Source organism: Lithobates pipiens, unplaced genomic scaffold (genome assembly GCF_037356315.1).
Source record: "Lithobates pipiens isolate NorthernLeopardFrog02 unplaced genomic scaffold, aLitPip1_a1.2 Scaffold_3, whole genome shotgun sequence".
Taxonomy (NCBI): Eukaryota; Metazoa; Chordata; class Amphibia; order Anura; family Ranidae; genus Lithobates; species Lithobates pipiens.
This window is the reverse complement of record NW_027507790.1, coordinates 239,734,200-239,757,942: the sequence shown is the minus strand read 5'-3', so window position 1 is coordinate 239,757,942 and position 23,743 is coordinate 239,734,200. Positions and strand designations below refer to the sequence as shown.

At 46.4% G+C, this 23,743-nt stretch overlaps 1 protein-coding gene and 1 long non-coding RNA gene across 3 annotated transcripts in view; one reads left to right on the top strand and one right to left on the bottom strand.

Moving 5' to 3' along the window:
* Positions 1-23,743, bottom strand: part of LOC143941044 (phospholipid-transporting ATPase IC-like) — a 198,272-nt gene that overhangs the window by 86,151 nt on the left and 88,378 nt on the right. Inside the window, exons 11-12 of the mRNA XM_077462954.1 lie at positions 18,571-18,659; positions 2,936-3,132 (exon numbers count right to left, since the gene is read on the bottom strand). Of these exons, the coding sequence (XP_077319080.1) occupies positions 2,936-3,132; positions 18,571-18,659 (286 nt within the window). The remainder of the gene's footprint in view (positions 1-2,935; positions 3,133-18,570; positions 18,660-23,743) is intronic.
* LOC143941045 (uncharacterized) overlaps positions 1-23,743 on the top strand; it is a 185,467-nt gene that overhangs the window by 147,852 nt on the left and 13,872 nt on the right. The window lies entirely within an intron of this gene.

The following is a 23,743-nucleotide window of genomic DNA, read 5'->3' as shown; positions in this document are numbered from 1 at the left end:
CACAAACGGCCACAAGGAGATGGTATTGAAAGTGATTGGATCGATCCTGGAAGAAAAACTCAATTGCTTTCAAATTTATTGACATCATTTTTTGCCCATTTTGGTTCCATTTCAATTCTTCCTTTCAATAAACTGCATTGAAGTTGTCAAATTTGTTGCCCATTTTTCACTTCCATTCAGGGCCGTTTTTAAGACAGGGCAAAAAGGGCAGCTGCCCTGGACCCTGTCATTGTTGTGGGGCCCAAAGCAGCTACCTCATACTTGCCAACTATCCTGGTTTAAATTCTCTCGTCCCTTTTAGTCCTGTACTGTGTCCCGATATCTAAGTGTGAAGTGCTGGTACTAATGCTGCCCAGCTCTGCCCTATTGTTGTGTACAGATGACTCACCTGCAGACCCCGTGTTTACAAGTAATAACCAACATTCATATGTAAATAGCAGCAGCATTCATATGTAAATAGTGGCGGCTGGTGGCATTGATATGTATATCACGCCCCCCTGAGATCATATCCACAGTAATCTCTAGCAACCAATCAACAAGCAAAAATCATGTTCTGTAACCTCTAGCAACCAGTCAGTGAGCAGTAATGATACACTGTAACCTCTGGCAACCAATCGCAATAGCTGCCTGATCTGATTCAGTAAACTGATTTTGAGCCTAGCTGCTATTTATTGTATGTCTCAGGGCAGGTGGAAAGCAAAACTGCATGGGGGGCCCAAGAAAAGTTTTGCCCAGGGTCCAATCAATATTAAAGACGGCCCTGCTTCCACTACATAGTTCCGGTAGCCTATCAAACTTTGTGATTCCGATGGATGGAAAGTGGTTGATATGGTAGTTATTGAGGGTTTCATAAGGGCATCTAAAGTGAATCTGTGCTTTCCCTATTCGGGGTATATTCTAGGGCAGTGAACTGAATATACTTGCCTTGCCTTCACTCCCATACAATAGCAATTTCCAGTGAGAGCAAGAAAAATCAACCCATGTTGGCTAAATCACAAAACTGGTCAAAGAAAATTATGAACTGTTGACAGGCAACACTGTTCCAATGTGTATTTCAATAGTATATTAAGGTGCTTGCCTGCAGGTTAGCTTTATTGTGGTTGCCTCCAAAGCAGACGTGTAAGTAGAAATGAATGGTCTTTATACACAAGAAAGCATGGTGTGGGTCTGTGTTCAATGCAGGCTCCTACACATTTTGTGCCACAACCAGTGCTTTCACAGCAAATGCTGTCTTAGATCGGAGGTTCTAAAACTTTTTATAATTGCAGTCCCCTAATGGATTGCGCAAAACATCTCCATACCCCTTCACAGGAGTGTCGAAATCGTCATCATAACCAGTCCTATTAGATACCACTAGCACACTTTTACTTTACATATGGATATCTAGGATCAGAGCAGCTAAAAGACAGTCATGCAGATTTTATATTTACTTATGGAAAAAGAGCAAACCACAAATACACAAGCTATACACAACTACTTTATTTAGTGCAATCAACATGGAAAGGAATGGAGGTTACTTTTAGGCCGGGTTCACACATGTGCGGCCACGGGTTCGTGCCTGGGATCTACTGCGTATTTTTTCATCTGTTCAGGTGCGATTCAGGTCCGAATTTTTGCCTGAATTCGCAGCTGAACCAGACCCAAACACGCACCCGGACCATGGGAACCGGCTTCATTGAGGGCTGGTCACACTCGCATCTCATGCGAATTGGATGCGGGGAACTCCACATCCAATTCACATATGTGTGAACCCAGCCTAATGCCCTGTACACACGGTCGGAAATTCAGACGGAAAAGGTCCAATCGGATTATGTTGTCAGAAAATCTGATCGTGTGTGAGTTCTATCTGACGTTTTCCGTCGGAAAAAGTTTGAGAGCTGGATCTAAAATTTTCCGACAAAAAAATCAGATCTGACTTTTTCAGATCATTTGTAGAGAATTCCGATGGACAAAGTGCCACGCATGCTCAGATTAAATTACGAGACCAAAGCTATTGGCTACTAGCCTCTACGTAGTCCCGTCGCCACCTCGTTCCGAATGATTGGATTTTCCGACAACTTAGTCCAACCGTGTGTATGCAACAGAAGTTTTGGCCAAAATCTGTCGGATAAAAAATCAGACGGATTTTGTGGTTGGAATGTCCGACCGTGTATACAGGGCATTAGTGTTATCATTGTCAGTAACCTCCATCTAACTAACACATCAAGTAAATTTCTCCAATTTATAAATCAGGTTCAGTAATCCAGAGAATCCGTTTTTTTTATAATTCGGAGGTCCAGTTCCATACTCCTTTAAGTGGTTACCGTACACTCAATGATTTTGAATATCCCTGGTTAGGTGCCTCTATCTTAGACCCTTCAGCACACCAAGCTACTTTTTCTAATCACTACTTGTGCAAAGCCTTGTGTTATTATATATGTAGCAAGGTTGTGAATACTTATGTACATGGGAGTTTTTCGTTTTTTATTTTTAATAAATTTGAAAAGATTTCAAAAAGACTTCTTTTGCTTTGTCATTATGGAGTATTGTTTGTAGAATTTTTAGGAGAATAATGAATTTATTGCATTTTCGAAAAAGGCTGTAACATAACAAAATGTGGAAGAAGTGAAGCACTGTGAATATTTTCTGGATGCACTGTAATTGGCGTAGTAAAACTTCCTTCAACATTGCAGAACAAGTCCAGCTGAATGTGGCTAACCGCTGCTAGCTATATTGTGACCTGGATAAATGGAGAATCTTCACAGACACTGTTCTAATTAAATAAGCCAATCACCATGAAATGTGTCAAGGCAGATGTTGATGGTCAAAGAACACGATGGGAGGTGTGAAAGTTTGGTAACAACACCTTGTTTAAATTGCTTAGACTAATCAGCGTGATGCCAGAATGCCTGGACAGGTCATACATGTTTGTCATTGAAGGAATTAGAGATATTACCTTACATAGAGAGATATTGGTACCATGGTGTTCAGAACAATGATATATCCACAAAAGATTAAGAATCCTCTGTAAAGTGGAGTATTGTCAGATTCATCATAAAGGTACCAAGATTTATTTCCGGTGTTCATATCATTTTCCCAGACGGATTGCCCAATGGCAAGACCAGCTGATGCCAGGAACAACAATAAAAATATCTAGAAGACAGAAGGACAAGTTTAAAGATCATGTCTGGGTCTAAATGTTCAGTGGGGCAATAATGGGATCCTTCACCCTCTGACTATTGAATGCTCTATTTTTTTTCAAATGCTAAAGCACTCATGACCCGAATTTAAAATATACTGTTGCTGCAATACTATTGTCACATCTCAGGATTTTATAAACGAAGACTCGTTGAGTTACTAAAAACTCCCCTTTAAGCAGGTGGACTAGAAAGCATCTTAAAAACATCTGTTAAGACTTCAGAACAATACACTGGACCATTAATGGTGTAAATTATTTTCACACTAGAGCACAAAGGCCAAGGCATAGGGTGCCATGATCTCTAGGACTGGCACAGAGCCACTCAGGCAACATTTAATTTATGCTTTCTACTGCAAGTTTAGACTCAGGCGGCGTACACACGGGCGGACTGTCTGCCGAAATGAAGTTCGTCAAACAGTCCGCTCAAACTTTTGAATGAACGAACTTGCCCACACACGGCACTTTTTGAGCGGACTAATACGGCAAACTAAGTTCGTCGTACTAAGTCCGCGCAACTTTTGAAATGAACGGACTCGCCCACACACGAGGGGACAGTCCGCTCATTTCGAGCGCGTGTCAAGGTAGGCTCCGCCGCCTGGAATGAACTTAAAGGGGAACCCAACGCCGAAAAAAATCGGCGTGGGGTCCCCCCAAAGTCCACAACAGACCCTTTTCCGAGCACGCTACCCGGCCGGCCAGGAAAGGGGGGCGAGCGAGCGCGCCCCGCCCCTCCTGAGCCGTACCAGGCCGTGTGCCCTCAACATGGGGGGTGCCTTGGGGAAGGGGGGGCCGCGCGGCCCCCCCACCCCAAAGCACCTTGTCCCCATGTTGATGAGGACAAGGGCCTCTTCCCGACAACCCTGGCCGTTGGTTGTCGGGGTCTGTGGGCGGGGGGCTTATCGGAATCCGGGAGCCCCCTTTAATAAGGGGGCCCCCGGATACCGGCCCCCCACCCTATGTGAATGAGTATGGGGTACAATGTACCCCTACCCATTCACCTGTAAAATAAAAGTACCCAAAAAAAAACACAACACACGAGATAAAATATTTTATTGCACAGCTCCGGGGGTCTTCCGTCTTCGGGGGTCTTCTCGCCGGACTCCTCCGCTATCTTCTTGTAGCTCTTTTGCTAGCGGAGGAGTCCGGCTTTCTTCCTCCCCGCCGCCGGCCTCTTCTCCCGACTTCGGGGGTCTTGTCCCCCTCTTCGGTTCTTCTGCCGGGCCACCGCGCCTTCTTATAGCTCTTTTAGAGGCGGTGGCCCGGTCTTCTGTCGCCGCTGTCGCCGTCGCCGCCGCCTTCCGTTCTTCTTCTTGTTCTTCTTCTTCTCCAGGAGATGTTGACACGACGCTGTCTCCGGCCGGAATGCCAGAGCCGCGCTGCGCGGCCACTTATATAGTGACAATGGGGCGGTGTCACATGGTATATGTCACATGGGTTGGTGTCACATGGTGACCCCGCCCCCTTACGATGTCATAGTCCCTATGTGACATCAACCCATGTGACCAACCCATGTGACATATACCATGTGACACCGCCCCATTGTCACTATATAAGTGGCCGCGCAGCGCGGCTCTGGCATTCCGGCCGGAGACAGCGTCGTGTCAACATCTCCTGGAGAAGAAGAAGAAGAAGAAGAAGAAGAAGAAGAAGAATGGAAGGCGACGGCGACAGCGGCGACAGAAGACCGGGCCACCGCCTCTAAAAGAGCTATAAGAAGGCGCGGTGGCCCGGCAGAAGAACCGAAGAGGGGGACAAGACCCCCGAAGTCGGGAGAAGAGGCCGGCGGCGGGGAGGAAGAAAGCCGGACTGCTCCGCTAGCAAAAGAGCTACAAGAAGATAGCGGAGGAGTCCGGCGAGAAGACCCCCGAAGACGGAAGACCCCCGGAGCTGTGCAATAAAATATTTTATCTCGTGTGTTGTGTTTTTTTTTGGGTACTTTTATTTTACAGGTGAATGGGTAGGCGTACATTGTACCCCATACTCATTCACATAGGGTGGGGGGCCGGTATCCGGGGGCCCCCTTATTAAAGGGGGCTTCCGGATTCCGATAAGCCCCCCGCCCGCAGACCCCGTCAACCAACGGCCAGGGTTGTCGGGAAGAGGCCCTTGTCCTCATCAACATGGGGACAAGGTGCTTTGGGGTGGGGGGGCCGCGCGGCCCCCCTTCTCCAAGGCACCCCCCATGTTGAGGGCACACGGCCTGGTACGGCTCAGGAGGGGGGGCGCGCTCACTCGCCCCCCTTTCCTGGCCGGCCGGGTAGCGTGCTCGGACAAGGGTCTGTTGTGGACTTTGGGGGGACCCCCACACCAATTTTTTCCGGCGTTGGGGTTCCCCTTTAAGTCCATACCAGGCGGCGGGGCCTGCGACGTCTCCTTCGCGGGCCCCGCCTACCTGGAGACGCGCTCGAAATGGGCAGACTTTTCTCCGGACGGGAACAGTCTGCTCATTAGTGATGGACGAACTTCCGACGGGACGTTTCGCGAACGCGAAACGCGAACGGACACAAACGTTCGCGAAAACGACCGTTCGCCGCGGGCTCCATTGACTTCAATGGGAGGCGAATTTCGCAAACCTTTAGGTCGAATTTGCGGCCACGGGGTAATTATTAGGGGGTAGCACGTAGTCCCACCACCTGGACAATAGCATAATACATGTATGAGGTGAATTTGGGATCGATAACTACAAGCATTTTTTTTTTATTTGGGAAATTGTTCTGACAATTCAGGACTATGGAGCTAATGAAGGCAATGGAGGAGAGGGAAGGTCAGGGACCAGGGTAGGCAAACAAGAGGGTGCAGGAGATACAGAGCACTGACAGCAGCACCGTAATACAGAGCACTGACATCAGCACCGTGACATACAGCGCTGACAGCAGCTCCGTGACATACAGCGCTGACAGCAGCTCCGTGACATACAGCGCTGACAGCAGCTCCGTGACATACAGCGCTGACAGCAGCTCCGTGACATACAGCGCTGACAGCAGCTCCGTGACATACAGCGCTGACAGCAGCACCGTGACATACAGCGCTGACAGCAGCTCCGTGACATACAGCGCTGACAGCAGCTCCGTGACATACAGCGCTGACAGCAGCTCCGTGACATACAGCACTGACAGCAGCTCCGTGACATACAGCGCTGACAGCAGCTCCGTGACATACAGCGCTGACAGCAGCACCGTGACATACAGCGCTGACAGCAGCTCCGTGACATACAGCGCTGACAGCAGCTCCGTGACATACAGCGCTGACAGCAGCTCCGTGACATACAGCGCTGACAGCAGCTCCGTGACATACAGCGCTGACAGCAGCTCCGTGACATACAGCGCTGACAGCAGCTCCGTGACATACAGCGCTGACAGCAGCTCCGTGACATACAGCGCTGACAGCAGCTCCGTGACATACAGCGCTGACAGCAGCTCCGTGACATACAGCGCTGACAGCAGCTCCGTGACATACAGCGCTGACAGCAGCACCGTAAGCAGCCCCAGGAGGAAGTCAGCACAGCACAGGGATGGTGTGATCCCCTCATAATAAGAACCCCCAGGAGGAAGTCAGCACAGCACAGGGATGGTGGGAGCCCCTCATAATAAGAACACCCAGGAGGAAGTCAGCACAGCACAGGGATGGTGGGAACCCCTCATAATAAGCAGCCCCAGTAGAAATATGACACCGCTCAACCTCTTCAAAGAGGAGGGTAGGGGCATATAGTACGGTGTGCTTTTTTGGGTCAGGGAAGTGAGCCAAATGAATTAAGAAGGTCTGTGTGCTTGATTCCAAAAATTGTTTATAGACATATACATGGTCTACTGATCACATGTGTTGAATTCCTCCGAGATCCATGCCTCATTCATTTTTAGAAATGTGAGGTAGTTAACACTGTGGTGAGCTAGGCGAGTACGCTTATCGGTCACAATCCCCCCTGCTGCGCTGAACGTCCTTTCGGACAGGACACTGGATGAGGGGCAAGCCAACAGTTCGATTGCAAATTGGGCAAGCTCTGGCCAGAGGTCAAGCCTGCCCACCCAGTAGTCTAGGGGTTCATCACTCCTCAGAGCGTCCACATCGGCCGTTAACCCAATGTAGTCGGACACCTGACGGTCTAGGCGTTCCCTGATGCTGGATCCGGATGACACCTGTCGATGGGTCGGCTGAAAGAATGACCTCATATCCGAAGTCACCAACACATCTTCAAACCGGCCTCTTCTTGCAGGCGCTGTTGGATTGGTACCCGCAAATCCTTCTCTGGGAGTGGGAATTGCTCCTCTGCCAGCGCACGCAAAAGCAGAATGCAGCATTTCTCGAAGCAAGGCCTGGAAGTGCTGCATTCTGACAGCCCTCTGCGACGGCGGTAACATTTCCGCCATTTTGTGTTTGTACCGGGGGTCTAAGTACGTTGCCACCCAGTACTGGTCCTTGACCCTCATGCTTTTTATACGGGGGTCCCTATTAAAACACTGGAGCATGAAGGCCCCCATTTGCACTAAAGTGGAAGCGGTGTGGTGGCCTGGCTCCTGCTCATCATCCAGGATAATGTCGTCCTCTTCATTCTCCTCTCCCCATCCTCGCACAACAGGGATCCCAGAAAGGTTTAAAGCATGCTCTTCTTGCTCCTGCTCATCCGCCCCGGCACCATCCTCCTCTGACTCCTCATCAGACTCCTGTTGTTGACTTGTCTCAGATAGAGTAGCCCCCCCTGGGAATTCATCCAGCATTGCGACTTCCTCATCTTCCCGCTCCTGCTCCTCCACAGCCTGATCAATGACACGACGCAATGCACGCTCCAGAAAGAAGGCATAAGGTACCATGTCACTGATGGCGCCATGGCTGCGACTGACCAGTTTGGTGATCTCCTCAAATGGCCGCAGAAGTCTGCATGTGTCGCGCATGAGCAGCCACTGGCGCGGTGAAAAAAAACCCAGCTCCCCAGAACCGTTTCTTTCGCAGAGTTCATACAGGTAGACGTTAACTGCACGTTTCTGCTGGAGCAGCCTATCAAGCATATAGAAGGTTGAGTTCCATCGCGTCGGGCAATCGCAAATAAGACGTCTGACCGGCAGATGGTGTCGCCGCTGAATGTCAGCAAGGCGAGCCATGGCCGTGTAAGATCTTCTGAAATGGGCCGAGATTTTCCTTGCCTGCCGCAAGATGTCCTGGACCCCAGGGTATTTGACAAGGAATCGCTGCACGACCAAGTTTAAGACGTGTGCCATGCACGGCACGTGCGTGATTTTGCCCTGTTTCAATGCGCTAAGCAGATTGGCACCGTTGTCACACACCACTTTACCAACTGTCAAATTGAGCGGTGTTAGCCACTCATCTGCCTGTGAACGCAAAGCTGAAAGGAGTGCCGGGCCAGTGTGGCTCTTTGCTTCCAGGCACAACAGACGCAGCACGGCATGGCAACGTCTCACCTGGCATGTGGAATAGGTTCTGGGGAGCTTGGGCGGTGCAGTGGAAGAGACGCTAGCAGCGGAAAAGGAGGAGGCAGCTGAGGAGGAGAGGGAGGAGGATGGAGTAGGAGGAGGAGAAGAAGAGTCAGGCCTGCATGCAATCCATGGCGGTAAAACCAAATCTACACGGGTGCCACGGGTTACATGCTTGACGGCCGTCAGAAGGTTCACCCAGTGGGCAGTAAAACTGATATACCTTCCCTGCCCGTGTTTGCTAGACCACGTGTCTGTGGTCAGATGTATCTTGGCACCGACACTGTGTGCCAGAGATACATTCACTTGCCGCTGAACATGGCCATATAGCTCTGGGATGCCCTTCTCTGAGAAATACTTCCTTCCTGGGACCTTCCATTGTGGTGTTCCAATGGCCACAAATTTGCGAAAGGCCTCCGAGTCCACCAGTTTATATGGCAGTAGTTGGCGGGCTATGAGTTCTGACAAGCCAGCCGCCAACCGTTGGGCAAGAGGGTTATCCGGCGTCATCATTTTTTTACGCTCAAACATTAGGCCCACGGAAGCCTGCCTTTTTGCAGAAAAATGTGAGCTTGGCGTGATGGAAGGTGGAGTGGAGGACAATTGTGAGGAGAGAGGAGAAGGAGAAGTAGAAGACGAGGCTGGACGGTGAGAGCCTGCAGTGTGGCTTTGTGTGTTCCGTTGCTCCCACTGGGCTCGGTGATGGCTGCTCATGTGCCTTCTTAAGGCGGTCGTCCCTAGGTGAGTATTGGGCTTACCGCGACTAACGCGTTGACTGCAAAGATTGCAGATGGCAACGCTATTGTCAACAGCGGACACGTTAAAAAAAGCCCACACTGCGGAGCCATGTGCCGGTGTCCTGGGAGCGCCAGATGTGACCGTACATGGTCGATGACTCGCTCCTGATACATTTGCAGTCTGCTTTGTCCCTGCTGTGCAATGTAAGTCATTGCTGCTTCTCCTCCCTATCTGCTGGTCCATATCTCCCTCTGAACTCCCCTCCTCTTCCTCTCTTGTGGGCACCCACGTGACATCACTAGACACGTCATCATCAACGTCACCTTCCCCACCGCTATAAGTAGAGTAGGCAGCAACACCGGGGACCAACCTCCTCCTTGGGCTGATCTGGGTACTGGCGTCAGACTGCTGAGTAGCGCTTGTTGCTACCTCCTCTTCCTGATCCAATACCAAGAGTGGCTGCGCATCAGAAATGTCCTCTTGATATGGATCGGAAAATAATTCCAGTGACTCAAGCGGAAGGTATGTGGTGGTGGTGGTGGTGGTCGTGTTGTTGGTGGTAGTGTCTTTGGGGGTGCACATAGCAGAGAGTGAAGAAGAGGGTGCAGATCGAGAGGATGAGGAGGGTGCAGAAGAGTAAGGCTGAGCGAGCCACTCAACCAAGTCTGGTGCATCCTTTAAAGTAATTGAACGCACCTTCTGCAACTTCCCACTTTGGCTCAAGCCTGTTGCTCCTGCCCTACCCCTACCACCCCTGCGGAAGGGCCTGCCTCTTCCTCTGCATGTCATTTTTTAAATGACCCTGTGACAAAACTCTTAGTCCCTATACCGCTGAAGGACTGCTGCAGTATAGGTGAGCGGTCAGCAGTGGTGCACGTCAACCCTATCTATTGTGGACCGATAGCGGTCCTTACAGAACAGCAGACTGTACCGCACTCAAGCCTATGTACCGTAGCACCCTATACCAAGTTACCAGTCCTTATAAGAACTTTTGTGGACCAAGCAGGTTGTGTATTAGTGTTTAGCAGACTGTACGTCAGTCCCTATACCGCTGAAGGACTGCTGCAGTATAGGGCAGCGGTCAGCAGTGGTGCACGTCAACCCTATCTATTGTGGACCGATAGCGGTCCTTACAGAACAGCAGACTGTACCGCACTCAAGCCTATGTACCGTAGCACCCTATACCAAGTTACCAGTCCTTATAAGAACTTTTGTGGACCAAGCAGGTTGTGTATTAGTGTTTAGCAGACTGTACGTCAGTCCCTATACCGCTGAAGGACTGCTGCAGTATAGGGCAGCGGTCAGCAGTGGTGCACGTCAACCCTATCTATTGTGGACCGATAGCGGTCCTTACAGAACAGCAGACTGTACCGCACTCAAGCCTATGTACCGTAGCACCCTATACCAAGTTACCAGTCCTTATAAGAACTTTTGTGGAACAAGCAGGTTGTGTGTTAGTGATTAGCAGACTGTACGTCAGTCCCTATACCGCTGAAGGACTGCTGCAGTATAGGTGAGCGGTCAGCAGTGGTGCACGTCAACCCTATCTATTGTGGACCGATAGCGGTCCTTACAGAACAGCAGACTGTACCGCACTCAAGCCTATGTACCGTAGCACCCTATACCAAGTTACCAGTCCTTATAAGAACTTTTGTGGACCAAGCAGGTTGTGTATTAGTGTTTAGCAGACTGTACGTCAGTCCCTATACCGCTGAAGGACTGCTGCAGTATAGGGCAGCGGTCAGCAGTGGTGCACGTCAACCCTATCTATTGTGGACCGATAGCGGTCCTTACAGAACAGCAGACTGTACCGCACTCAAGCCTATGTACCGTAGCACCCTATACCAAGTTACCAGTCCTTATAAGAACTTTTGTGGACCAAGCAGGTTGTGTGTTAGTGATTAGCAGACTGTACGTCAGTCCCTATACCAATGAAGGACTGCTGCAGTATAGGGCAGCGGTCAGCAGTAGTGCACGGCAACCCTATGTATTGTGGACCGATAGCGGTCCTTACAGAACAGCAGACTGTAACGCACTCAGGCCTATGTACCGTAGCACCCTATACCAAGTTACCAGTCCTTATAAGAACTTTTGTGGACCAAGCAGGTTGTGTGTTAGTGATTAGCAGACTGTACGTCAGTCCCTATACCAATGAAGGACTGCTGCAGTATAGGGCAGCGGTCAGCAGTAGTGCACGGCAACCCTATGTATTGTGGACCGATAGCGGTCCTTACAGAACAGCAGACTGTACTGCACTCAGGCCTATGTACCGTAGCACCCTATACCAAGTTACCAGTCCTTATAAAAACTTTTGTGGACCAAGCAGGTTGTGTGTTAGTGTTTAGCAGACTGTGCGTCAGTCCCTATACCGCTGAAGGACTGCTGCAGTATAGGGCAGCGGTCAGCAGTAGTGCACGGCAACCCTATGTATTGTGGACCGATAGCGGTCCTTACAGAACAGCAGACTGTAACGCACTCAGGCCTATGTACCGTAGCACCCTATACCAAGTTACCAGTCCTTATAAGAACTTTTGTGGACCAAGCAGGTTGTGTGTTAGTGATTAGCAGACTGTACGTCAGTCCCTATACCAATGAAGGACTGCTGCAGTATAGGGCAGCGGTCAGCAGTAGTGCACGGCAACCCTATGTATTGTGGACCGATAGCGGTCCTTACAGAACAGCAGACTGTAACGCACTCAGGCCTATGTACCGTAGCACCCTATACCAAGTTACCAGTCCTTATAAAAACTTTTGTGGACCAAGCAGGTTGTGTGTTAGTGTTTAGCAGACTGTGCGTCAGTCCCTATACCGCTGAAGGACTGCTGCAGTATAGGGCAGCGGTCAGCAGTAGTGCACGGCAACCCTATGTATTGTGGACCGATAGCGGTCCTTACAGAACAGCAGACTGTAACGCACTCAGGCCTATGTACCGTAGCACCCTATACCAAGTTACCAGTCCTTATAAGAACTTTTGTGGACCAAGCAGGTTGTGTGTTAGTGATTAGCAGACTGTACGTCAGTCCCTATACCAATGAAGGACTGCTGCAGTATAGGGCAGCGGTCAGCAGTAGTGCACGGCAACCCTATGTATTGTGGACCGATAGCGGTCCTTACAGAACAGCAGACTGTAACGCACTCAGGCCTATGTACCGTAGCACCCTATACCAAGTTACCAGTCCTTATAAGAACTTTTGTGGACCAAGCAGGTTGTGTGTTAGTGATTAGCAGACTGTACGTCAGTCCCTATACCAATGAAGGACTGCTGCAGTATAGGGCAGCGGTCAGCAGTAGTGCACGGCAACCCTATGTATTGTGGACCGATAGCGGTCCTTACAGAACAGCAGACTGTAACGCACTCAGGCCTATGTACCGTAGCACCCTATACCAAGTTACCAGTCCTTATAAGAACTTTTGTGGACCAAGCAGGTTGTGTGTTAGTGATTAGCAGACTGTACGTCAGTCCCTATACCAATGAAGGACTGCTGCAGTATAGGGCAGCGGTCAGCAGTAGTGCACGGCAACCCTATGTATTGTGGACCGATAGCGGTCCTTACAGAACAGCAGACTGTAACGCACTCAGGCCTATGTACCGTAGCACCCTATACCAAGTTACCAGTCCTTATAAGAACTTTTGTGGACCAAGCAGGTTGTGTGTTAGTGATTAGCAGACTGTACGTCAGTCCCTATACCAATGAAGGACTGCTGCAGTATAGGGCAGCGGTCAGCAGTAGTGCACGGCAACCCTATGTATTGTGGACCGATAGCGGTCCTTACAGAACAGCAGACTGTAACGCACTCAGGCCTATGTACCGTAGCACCCTATACCAAGTTACCAGTCCTTATAAGAACTTTTGTGGACCAAGCAGGTTGTGTGTTAGTGATTAGCAGACTGTACGTCAGTCCCTATACCAATGAAGGACTGCTGCAGTATAGGGCAGCGGTCAGCAGTAGTGCACGGCAACCCTATGTATTGTGGACCGATAGCGGTCCTTACAGAACAGCAGACTGTACTGCACTCAGGCCTATGTACCGTAGCACCCTATACCAAGTTACCAGTCCTTATAAAAACTTTTGTGGACCAAGCAGGTTGTGTGTTAGTGTTTAGCAGACTGTGCGTCAGTCCCTATACCGCTGAAGGACTGCTGCAGTATAGGGCAGCGGTCAGCAGTAGTGCACGGCAACCCTATGTATTGTGGACCGATAGCGGTCCTTACAGAACAGCAGACTGTAACGCACTCAGGCCTATGTACCGTAGCACCCTATACCAAGTTACCAGTCCTTATAAGAACTTTTGTGGACCAAGCAGGTTGTGTGTTAGTGATTAGCAGACTGTACGTCAGTCCCTATACCAATGAAGGACTGCTGCAGTATAGGGCAGCGGTCAGCAGTAGTGCACGGCAACCCTATGTATTGTGGACCGATAGCGGTCCTTACAGAACAGCAGACTGTACTGCACTCAGGCCTATGTACCGTAGCACCCTATACCAAGTTACCAGTCCTTATAAGAACTTTTGTGGACCAAGCAGGTTGTGTGTTAGTGATTAGCAGACTGTACGTCAGTCCCTATACCAATGAAGGACTGCTGCAGTATAGGGCAGCGGTCAGCAGTAGTGCACGGCAACCCTATGTATTGTGGACCGATAGCGGTCCTTACAGAACAGCAGACTGTACTGCACTCAGGCCTATGTACCGTAGCACCCTATACCAAGTTACCAGTCCTTATAAGAACTTTTGTGGACCAAGCAGGTTGTGTATTAGTGTTTAGCAGACTGTGCGTCAGTCCCTATACCGCTGAAGGACTGCTGCAGTATAGGGCAGCGGTCAGCAGTAGTGCACGGCAACCCTATGTATTGTGGACCGATAGCGGTCCTTACAGAACAGCAGACTGTACCGCACCCAAGCCTATGTACCGTAGCACCCTAGACAGACCAAGTTACCAGTCCTGATAAAGAGCTTTGTGGAACAAGTGAGTTGTGAATGATTAGCAGACTGCAGCAGAAGGGCAGCAGTCAAGTATAATATTCTTTCTATATTTGGAAGAAAGAATATTATACGTGTACAAGCCTATTACCGTACCACTGATACCAGTCCTGAAAAGAACCTTTGTGGAACTAATAGTAACAGCAAGTCTTTAAAATTATCCTCACTGCCTGACACACTGCTTCCTGCCTGTCCCTATACAAATTGGCAAAAAAGAGTAGGCTGGAACGATTAGCTGGAACAGCTCTTTTGTGGACCTGATAGTAACAGCTAATGATGATGATGATGATGATGATGAAGAAAGACTAATCTGGCTGAGCTGTCCCTAAAATAGCAGCATACAGCGCTCTGTCCCTTTATCTAAACTGACAAAAGAAACTCAGGCTGCTGACCTAACACCTATACCAGTCCTGAAAAGAACTTTTGTGTACCAAATAGCTAGCGTTTTCTCTGTCCCTACTCCACACAGGATCCTTTCCCTACAGTGACAGAAGAAAGAATGTAAAATGGCCACCGGATCGGGTGTATTTATAGGTTAGGGGGAATGTCCAAGTGTCCATGAGCTGTCATGTCTCAATTGGTTGTCCTGTAACACATGATAAACGTGTCACGAAAGGTTAAAGTTCTTGTATACATTAAACACGTAAGTCCGCCGGGGCGAACGACGGAAAAAGGCGTTCGAACCCGCGGACGGCGAAAGTCGGAAATTCGCCGCGAAACGACCGCCGGGCGAACCGTTCGGCCATCACTACTGCTCATTTCGAAAGTACAGCGGACTGGCACACACACGGGCGGACTGTCCGCTGAAACAAAGTTTCAGCGAACAGTTTTACGGAAATTCCGTAAGACTTTGTTCGTCAAACAGTCCGCTGAAACTGTCCACTGAAGCCCACACACGAGCGGACTGTCCGCTGAAACACTGTTCAGCGGACAAAGTTGGGCGAACAGTCCGCCCGTGTGTACGCGGCCTTAGAGTCCATTCACACAGGGGCAACACGAGTTCCAGTGAGACTTTGGGAGGCAATTTGGACATGACTTGAGTATGAATTACAGCACGACTTGAGGCAACTTACAAGGCAACTTGAAGTTGAATTCAGGACAGGGGACTTTGCCAGTGGCCAATCACATAATAAGCAGCTCTGTGGGAGGGAGGGGTTTGCCTAGAAAACTATTTTTACTTCCTGGAAAGTTGCTTCAGTTAAGACAGGGGATCCGACTTGGAGGCAACTTCCATTGAAATCAATGGGTACAAGTTGCCTAGTATTCGGATTGAAGTAGTACAGGAACCTTTTCTGAAGTCGGAGCGACTTCAGTAGTGTGCATTAAGACGGCTCTCATTCACTTACATTGATTTTATCATGTTGCGCGACTTGAGGCAACTTGGAACGACTTCAAGTCGGATCCAAAATTGCCCCTGTGTGAATGGACTCTAATACCGCGTACACACGACCGGACTTTTCAACATCAAAAGTCAGACGGAATGATTCCGGCAGACCATTCGATCGTGTGTGGGCTGAAGCAGACTTTTGATTTGCAAAAGTCTGACAGACTTTAGAAATGGAACATGTTTCAAATTTTTCCGCCAGAACTCCGCCGGACCCAGTTCCTACCGAGAAATCCGCTCGTGTTTATGCTAGTCCGACGGACAAAAACCGACGCTAGGGCAGCTATTGGCTACTGGCTATGAACTTCCTTATTCTAGTCCAGTCGTGCATCATCACATTCGAATCCGTCGGACTGTAATTGTGTGTGGCCAAGTCCGTTCATTCGGAAAGTCCGTCAGAACTCTGTCAGAACTCCGTCAGAACTCCGTCGAAAGTCTGTCGGACCTAGTCCCTCGAAAAGTCCAGTCGTGTGTATGCGGCAAACATCTATCTTCTTTCACCTGCACCCTATTGTAAAGCGGAACTCCACCCAAAAGTGGAAGTTCCAATTTAAGACCTCTTCCCTGGCTCCTCTTTAACATTTGGCACTGTTTTTATGGGGGGGGGGGGTAGTAGCGGGTACCTGGTTTTGATCTGAGTGTTAGTCCCCCCCCCCCCCCCACAGTCTTCAGAGACACATCACAGGTCCCAGAAGACTGCAGGACTATTTACAATGTGCAATGCTTCTCGCGTAGTGGTCAGCCAGCTGTAAAGCTGCAAGCTGTCACAGCTAGCTGCCCACAATTAAAGCGCTACCTCTGGTGAGCACACAGTTAGACGAAACGTAAGTCGGGTGGTTGTCGCGCTGACGTCATCGCGGTACATTGAGGAGTCTGAACGGACGATTGCTAGCCGGCCGGCTAATTTTATGTGAGACGCTATCTCATTTGTCATTTCTTGTAAATGTGATTCTTTTAACTATTAAACTTTATCTACTGGTTTACACTACGGGGTGCTTTATGTTTATCTTTTTGGGGTATCATACTTCATCACTATATGGCCATATTGGACGGAGTATCCTGCTTGCCCTGAGTTCATCGCTGTGCAGCTGAGTTGTGGCTATATTCTCCTCCTGTTACAAGCTTTAATTAGCTAGCCTCTGGTAAGCGTGCATTCTAGGTGGTGGTGGGCACTGTTCTGGGTGCCAGCTGATTGGTCTTTTTACTTCACTGGATTACCCACCTGTGGCTTCACTTTACACTGTGGAAGTATCATTTCACTTGTTTTACGGATCAGTTTTTTATTTGGATATCTCCATTAGACTATTTATCTTCTATTCTATTTTATTTATACTGTTACTCACACTGCTATGGTGTATTTTTTTATTTACTAATCAATCATTTATTCACCTATATATGATTTATGGACTTTTTATTATTTAGACTATAGGGTTTTAGTTTTAGTTTTAGTTCTAGCGCAGTCTATCTTTTTCTATTTTGCATGGTTATTTGTGTGCATCTCACAATTTTTGGCTGCAGCTGTATATTCACATTTATTTAGGTGTATCACTAGTTAGCACTGTATTTCTTTTTTGTGTTTCACAGTGTTCAAAATAGTTGTCGGAGAGAATGGAAGTGCGGGCACATTGTAGCTGGCCTAGGGGCAATAGATGTTGCCGCTGAGCGTACGCAGATGTGCGTACTCGGATTCTGGGGGTTATACTGGGATGATGCCCGCACCTGCAGGCATCAACCCGGTACTGATTTTTAGAACGGGCGATTGGCTTTCCAGCCATAACAACCGATGTGGCTAAAAGCCGCTCGGCTGTTATGCCGGAGGAGCGGGAGGGGACATCCCCCTTCCCGCTGCCTCCCACCGCTCTTAGCGGGGCTCCCGTTCAATCGGGAGCACCGATGTAGAATTCAATGCCTCCGGCGGCTGGGGAGGGACTGGAATGAAGCCGTAAGCGGCTTCATTCCAGTCTCCTAATGGTAAACACGGAAGCGACGTTATGACGTCATGACGTCACTTCCCGTTTACTCGGCTGCCAATGGCACCGGATTTAAAAATATATACACTATTTAGAATCACTGAAAATGGCGATCTGAATACTTTGAAGTGTAAAGGAGGGATCGGGGGTCCCCCGATCCCTCCATAAAGAGTACCTGTCACCACCCATTATTGTCACAAGGGATGTTTACATTCAATAAAAGTGATCAAAATTGTATTTTTTTTTTTTTTAAATGATTTATAAATTTAAAAATAAATAGGAAAAAAAAATTAAAGTACCTGCCGTCCCCGCGAGCTCGCGCAGCAAAAAAAAAATGCATACGGAAGTCACGCCCGCATATGTAAATGGTGTTCAAATCACACATGTGAGGTATCACCGCGATCGTCAGAGCGAAAGCAATAATTCTAGCACTAGACCTCCTCTGTAACTCTAACCTGGTAACGGGATTTTTTTTTTTAAAGCATCGCCTATTAAGATTTTTAGGTAGTTTGTCGTCATTCCACGAGTGCGTGCAATTATAAAGTGTGTCATGTTTGGTATGTATTTACTCGGAGTAACATTATCTTTCAGATTATGCAAAAAAATTGGGCTAATTTTACTGTTTCGTTTTTTTTTTAAATTCATGAAAGTGTCCCTTTTCCCAAAAAGTTGCGTTTAAAACACCGCTGCGCAAGTACTGTGTGACATAAAATATTGCAACAATCGCCATTTTATTCTCTGCTAAAAATATATATATATATATATAATGTTTGGGGGTTCCAAGTAATTTTCTAGCAAAAAATATGGATTTTAACTTGTAAACACCAAATGCCAAAAATAGGCTTAGTAATGAAAGGGATAAATCTGGCCTTGCTTATTTTAAAGTTTAATATTTACCATAAGCACCATCTTGTTCACCATATAATCAATTTTAGTTCTTTTAAAAACAGTCTTTCCACTGTTCCTCATTATTTTACTATCAGCACCTGGAAAATAAAATAAAATAAAATAAAAACCAAATAACATTGATACTTATAAAACCCTTAATCATCTCACCTCTTGCACCACTTAGGATTGAATATAGATATAGACCTAAATCGTTTTTTGAGGCTCAGTTCACATATGAGCCGCATGCGGCTCCCAGCAGGGGTCCAGTGCGTGCTGGTTCACCATTTCAGCTCCGATTGCAGCCCGAATTTTGGTCTAAATTCGGACCTGAAATGGACCAAATAACGCACCGGACCTGCTGCGGAGATAGAGAGCCACAGAGAGCCGGTCAAATTCTCCTGCTATTGCAAAATGGATGCAAAGATCCCACATCCAAGTTGCAATGGTGTGAGCCCAGCCTAAAGGATTTTTAGGGAGTGAGATGTAAAGTGTCCCAGATTCTTGGGTAACATACCAATTTAGAGTTTATGCATTTTTATAGTTTTTTCTTATAGAAAACTGTTCATATATTTTTAGGTGTATTTACAGGCAAATAAAAAAAAACAAACTTTGAGGAAACTTCGTAAAAGATCCTTTTCTTCATTTATTTTTTATAGAATGTAATATCTTTTGTTCTATTTTTAATTAGGATTAGTTAAAGCGGAAGTAAACCCATCCATAAAACAGTTTCATTTCCGGGGCATGCCGGAAATGTAACACTCCCATTGGTTGTGATCTCAATCAAACTGTTAAACCGTCCAATGGCTGATGTCATGACTGATCACATGTGCAGCATCATGGTAGTTTTATATTAAACAGAGGCAACGATGGCAGCTTCCTTGGCTGAAAACGATAGGGGAGTTTACTACCACTTTAACAAGGATCTGCAGTCTGCTCACATCATTTGTAATAAAAACATCTTTGCCATTCTGAAGCTTCCCTCCAACCACTTTGCATATTATTTTATATATACTGTGATTCAGTACTTGCCAAATATGCTACAGAAATCTCCCTCAATTGAGTCTGGCTGCAGCCATTTTAACTGTGGGCAGCTGAAGCTGCTGCCTGTTCAGGTCCTCGATTTACACAGACACACAGAGGCATGCCTCCATCTCTGCAGCTCTCATTAGCCCTCTTATGACCCACCCCCCTCCCTTCCTGGCAAACTCTCAGAGAGTGAGAGAGAGCTGTGCATGATGTCATAAGCATAGGCTTTTTACCAGGCAACAAATAGGAAGTGTGCTGTATAAGGTATTTACTGGCAAAAAAAAAAATGTTTTACTATCTAAAGTTAAAACAACAAAGGCAGAGGATTTAAAGCAGGAGTTCCATCGTTTTTTAAAAGTCAGCAGCTACAAATACTGTAGCTTCTGACTTTTAAAATATGGATGGACACTCACCTGTCCAGCACGTCTGCGATGTCGGCACCCGAAGCCGATCTGTCACTCGGCTTTCGGGTGCCTTGCGGCTTCACTTCCCAGTTCTCTACTGTGCATGCGCAGCGCGACTCGCGCAATACGGATGGTCCCTGCTGTCTCTGGGACCCATGTGTTTCCCAGCAGACAGCGGGGAAGGGACAGGAAGTGGCGTAAATTTCCCCGCACATTCTGCAGCTATCTATGCCCGAAAGTGGGTGCAAATACCTGCCAATTGTGGAACTGGAGGGGGGGGGGAGGGTTCCGATGAGTGGAAGTTCCACTTTAGGGTGGAGTTTCACTTTAATAGATGAAAAGATCAAAAAATGACTGAAGTTCCACTTTAATTGCATTCACTAGATGGTGCTATTGAGTCGCGTAATGTTTTGTGGGATCTGACTGTATATTAAATAGGGGTTATATATAAATAGGTAGGGGATATGTTATGTAATTACATAAGAGAGTTATATGCTCACAGTGTATTTATTTAAAATTGTACACTGCAACAAAATATACAGCCGGTATGAATATAATATCCTTGTAGTCCACCTCATAGTACATTTGAATAAAATCAATTTTTTGTGGTCAACCAATCAGAGATGGTTTGATCCTATGAAAAGAGCTGGAAATGGTGGCTTAGCACTTCCTGTAAAATTTGAAAAAACCTCGTGAGCTCCTATTCCTAGAAGCTGCCGGCACTTCCCACACTTCCAAATATGTGATGGTACAAAAAGATTAAAAATTAAGGGCAGGGCTATAAAAACATAATTAATACCCAATGTGCATTTATAAAGAGTATAGAATTATATATATATACATATATATATAAAGTGTAATATACTGTAAAATAATAATACAAAAATCAAAACAATTTATGCCATAGATTGATAATAAAGTGTAATGTTATTCCACAGGGTGTCCTTTTAGATTTCAATCAGTAGTACAACAAACAGTCCATTTTGTGATTTGTGATCTCTGTGCATATACAGATATCCTTGTGTCACCATCACCAGTTGTGCCCTCACCTTATAGGCTTAATATCTGCGCCTTAGATCACAAATAATCCTTTGATCGCTTCTTTGATTTTTTTTTCTGCTTCTTATAGCGCCTTCCTATATGTGAACCCAGTCTAAATCATGCTCCTGAACAGTGTTTAAAAACATTGTTCTGAAGGTCCATTTTTAACAGCAGTGGCTATTTTGGCAGTAGGGGGGGAGGCAACACAGGTTAACAGAAGAGGCTTGCCAAGTATACCTTTGATACTTCTGTGAAGTTTTTTGGGTGTATATAGTACGCTTAAGGCGCAAGAATAATTAAAGGACATTTTTAGCCAATTGTGACTCGTGAGACACAAATATAGGAAGTCTAAAGATTTGTAAAGTAAAGTGAATACTCTTAATTCTCCCATATATTCTGTACTACAATACTGCATAGCAGACTTAGTTTGACAACACTTTGATGAATCTTATATTCTGCAAGCACTGTCCCACTGCTCCACCCACCAGCTTGCTCTTGGTATTAAAAGTGAACTTCTCCCAAGTGATGTTCAACCTGAACTTTGATAATATTTGCTGACAGGCAGTGCGATTTGTTTAGTTCTGAATTGAAATTCAGACAAACCTTTCATTATTGAAAAATTCGGATGTATACGAATTTCCAAATTACAACAGTAACAAACTGAAAGGAATTTGAACAATAAAAACAGAATATTTTGTCCGAAATGCGAATTTGAATAATTTTCTAATCGAATTTGAATTTCAGAAGAGAATAAAATAGAATAGAAAATAAAGGCATAGAATAGAAAAGAATATAATAGAATATAATCGAATATAATATAATAGAGTAAAACAGAAAAGAATACAAAATAAAATAATAGAAGAAAATAGAATTTAAAATAAAGGGATAGAATAGAAATTAATTGAATGAAAAATAAAAAAATAGAATAAAATAGAAAAGAATAGAGTAAAACAGAACAAAATAGAATAGAAATTAAAAGAACAGAATAAAATAGAAAATAAAGGAATAGAATAAAAAATAATCAAATATAATATAATAAAATAGAAAGAATATAACCATCTTCTGAAATTTGAATTTCAAATAGAATAGAAAACAATGGAATAGAAAAAAATTAAAATGATACACCCTCCTTCTGAAATTTGAAGAGAGTAAATTTGAATTTGAATAGAATAGAATAAAAAAAGAATAGAATAAAACAAAAAGCAATAGAATAAAACAGAATAGTAACAATATAGCCATATTCCAAAATTTGAATTTCGAACAGAATAAATTTGATTTTGAATGGAATTCAAATCGATTTGAATTTCCCAAATTCTGTTGAATTGAGCGTTGGGGGAGGAGCCTGACGCGGCGGCCGTGAGGGCTGAGAGAGACTGCTATCCACGGTGGTGGAGGAACCAGATGGAAGACCGGGGACACAGCGTGGAGGCCCCTCACTAGGACGATCTGTCTCCCCCCCAGAACAGGTTGAGACCGTTGTGGAGAGCGGTAGTGGCAGGTGAGAGCGGCCGTACAACCTCCGGACGGGAGATGTGAGCAGGAGATCAACTGCAGCTGGTGAGAGTAACCCCCCCTCCCCTCCCCTCCCTCCCTCCCTCTCCCCCTCCGGGACGAGACGACTTACACAAAGTGACTTGGATACAGTGAAAAAGTCAGCGGCAGCTGGAGAGGGCAGCTCTCCCCCCTGATAAGGAGGACTGAAGCCGACAGGATAACAGGTGATCCCGTCCCTTATCTGTTGGCTGTGAGACCTGTTGTGTATCTATTCCTCTGCCCTCTCTACCTCCCCCTTCTTGGACGCTAAAGCTGTCTGCATGTTTGATAATTAACCCTTGAGATGTTCAAGAGCGAGACAGAACAAGTGCTTGTGAGATATACAGTGAAGGTTAAAAATGCTTATTGGTGATACTAATGCATGCACGAATACATGCACTAATACATGCAGAGACAATGTTCATATAGCAACTGTATTGATATGAATAAATGAGCAAAGCTAAGAACCTGTGGGAGAAAAAAGGACTGTCATTAAATCTTCTCTAGGATATGTGAAGATAAATGAAGATTTTTTTTCCTGTGCTGCTTTTCTAAAAATACCAGTTTGAAGTAAAGCAAGTTAATAACCAATTAATAAACGAACTAGCTGAAATGTCTCCCCTGGCATATTATCTATTGAATATATATTAATGGATATTAAGCAATAGCTCAATAGCTCAAAAAAAAATAGGGGGGAGACGGTTTAAAGAAGTAATCTGCATGAGAGACATACTGAGCCTGAACACATCTGTGGGTAATCCATGAGCATGTATATACATTTATTGCACCCGCATAGAACAGAGCCATAGACTATCAAAGAGTGGTCTCTCCCCTTTTTTTTTTGTCTGGAAACATACACAAGGAAAGGAGGAGGGGAAGGAGGAATATACTATAAATCCCAGAGGGATAAGCACACGGGAAGAGGGGTAAGCCGGAGGGGGTGTGAGCTCAAAAGAAATAATGAAAGGCCGATCCCAAAAAGTAACAGAACCCAAAACCCCCAGAGAAAGTTTAAATTCAAGTGCAAACGCAAGCTCAATCCAGAAATATCTAACAACTAAAGAAGGGAACACCAGAAGTCCCAGTATGGAAAAAAAAACAGCTCAGGTAAACAAAGGCGCAAGAAAAGAGGCAGCTAAATTAAAGGGGGCCCAAGGAGAAAAGATGCAGGAGAACAT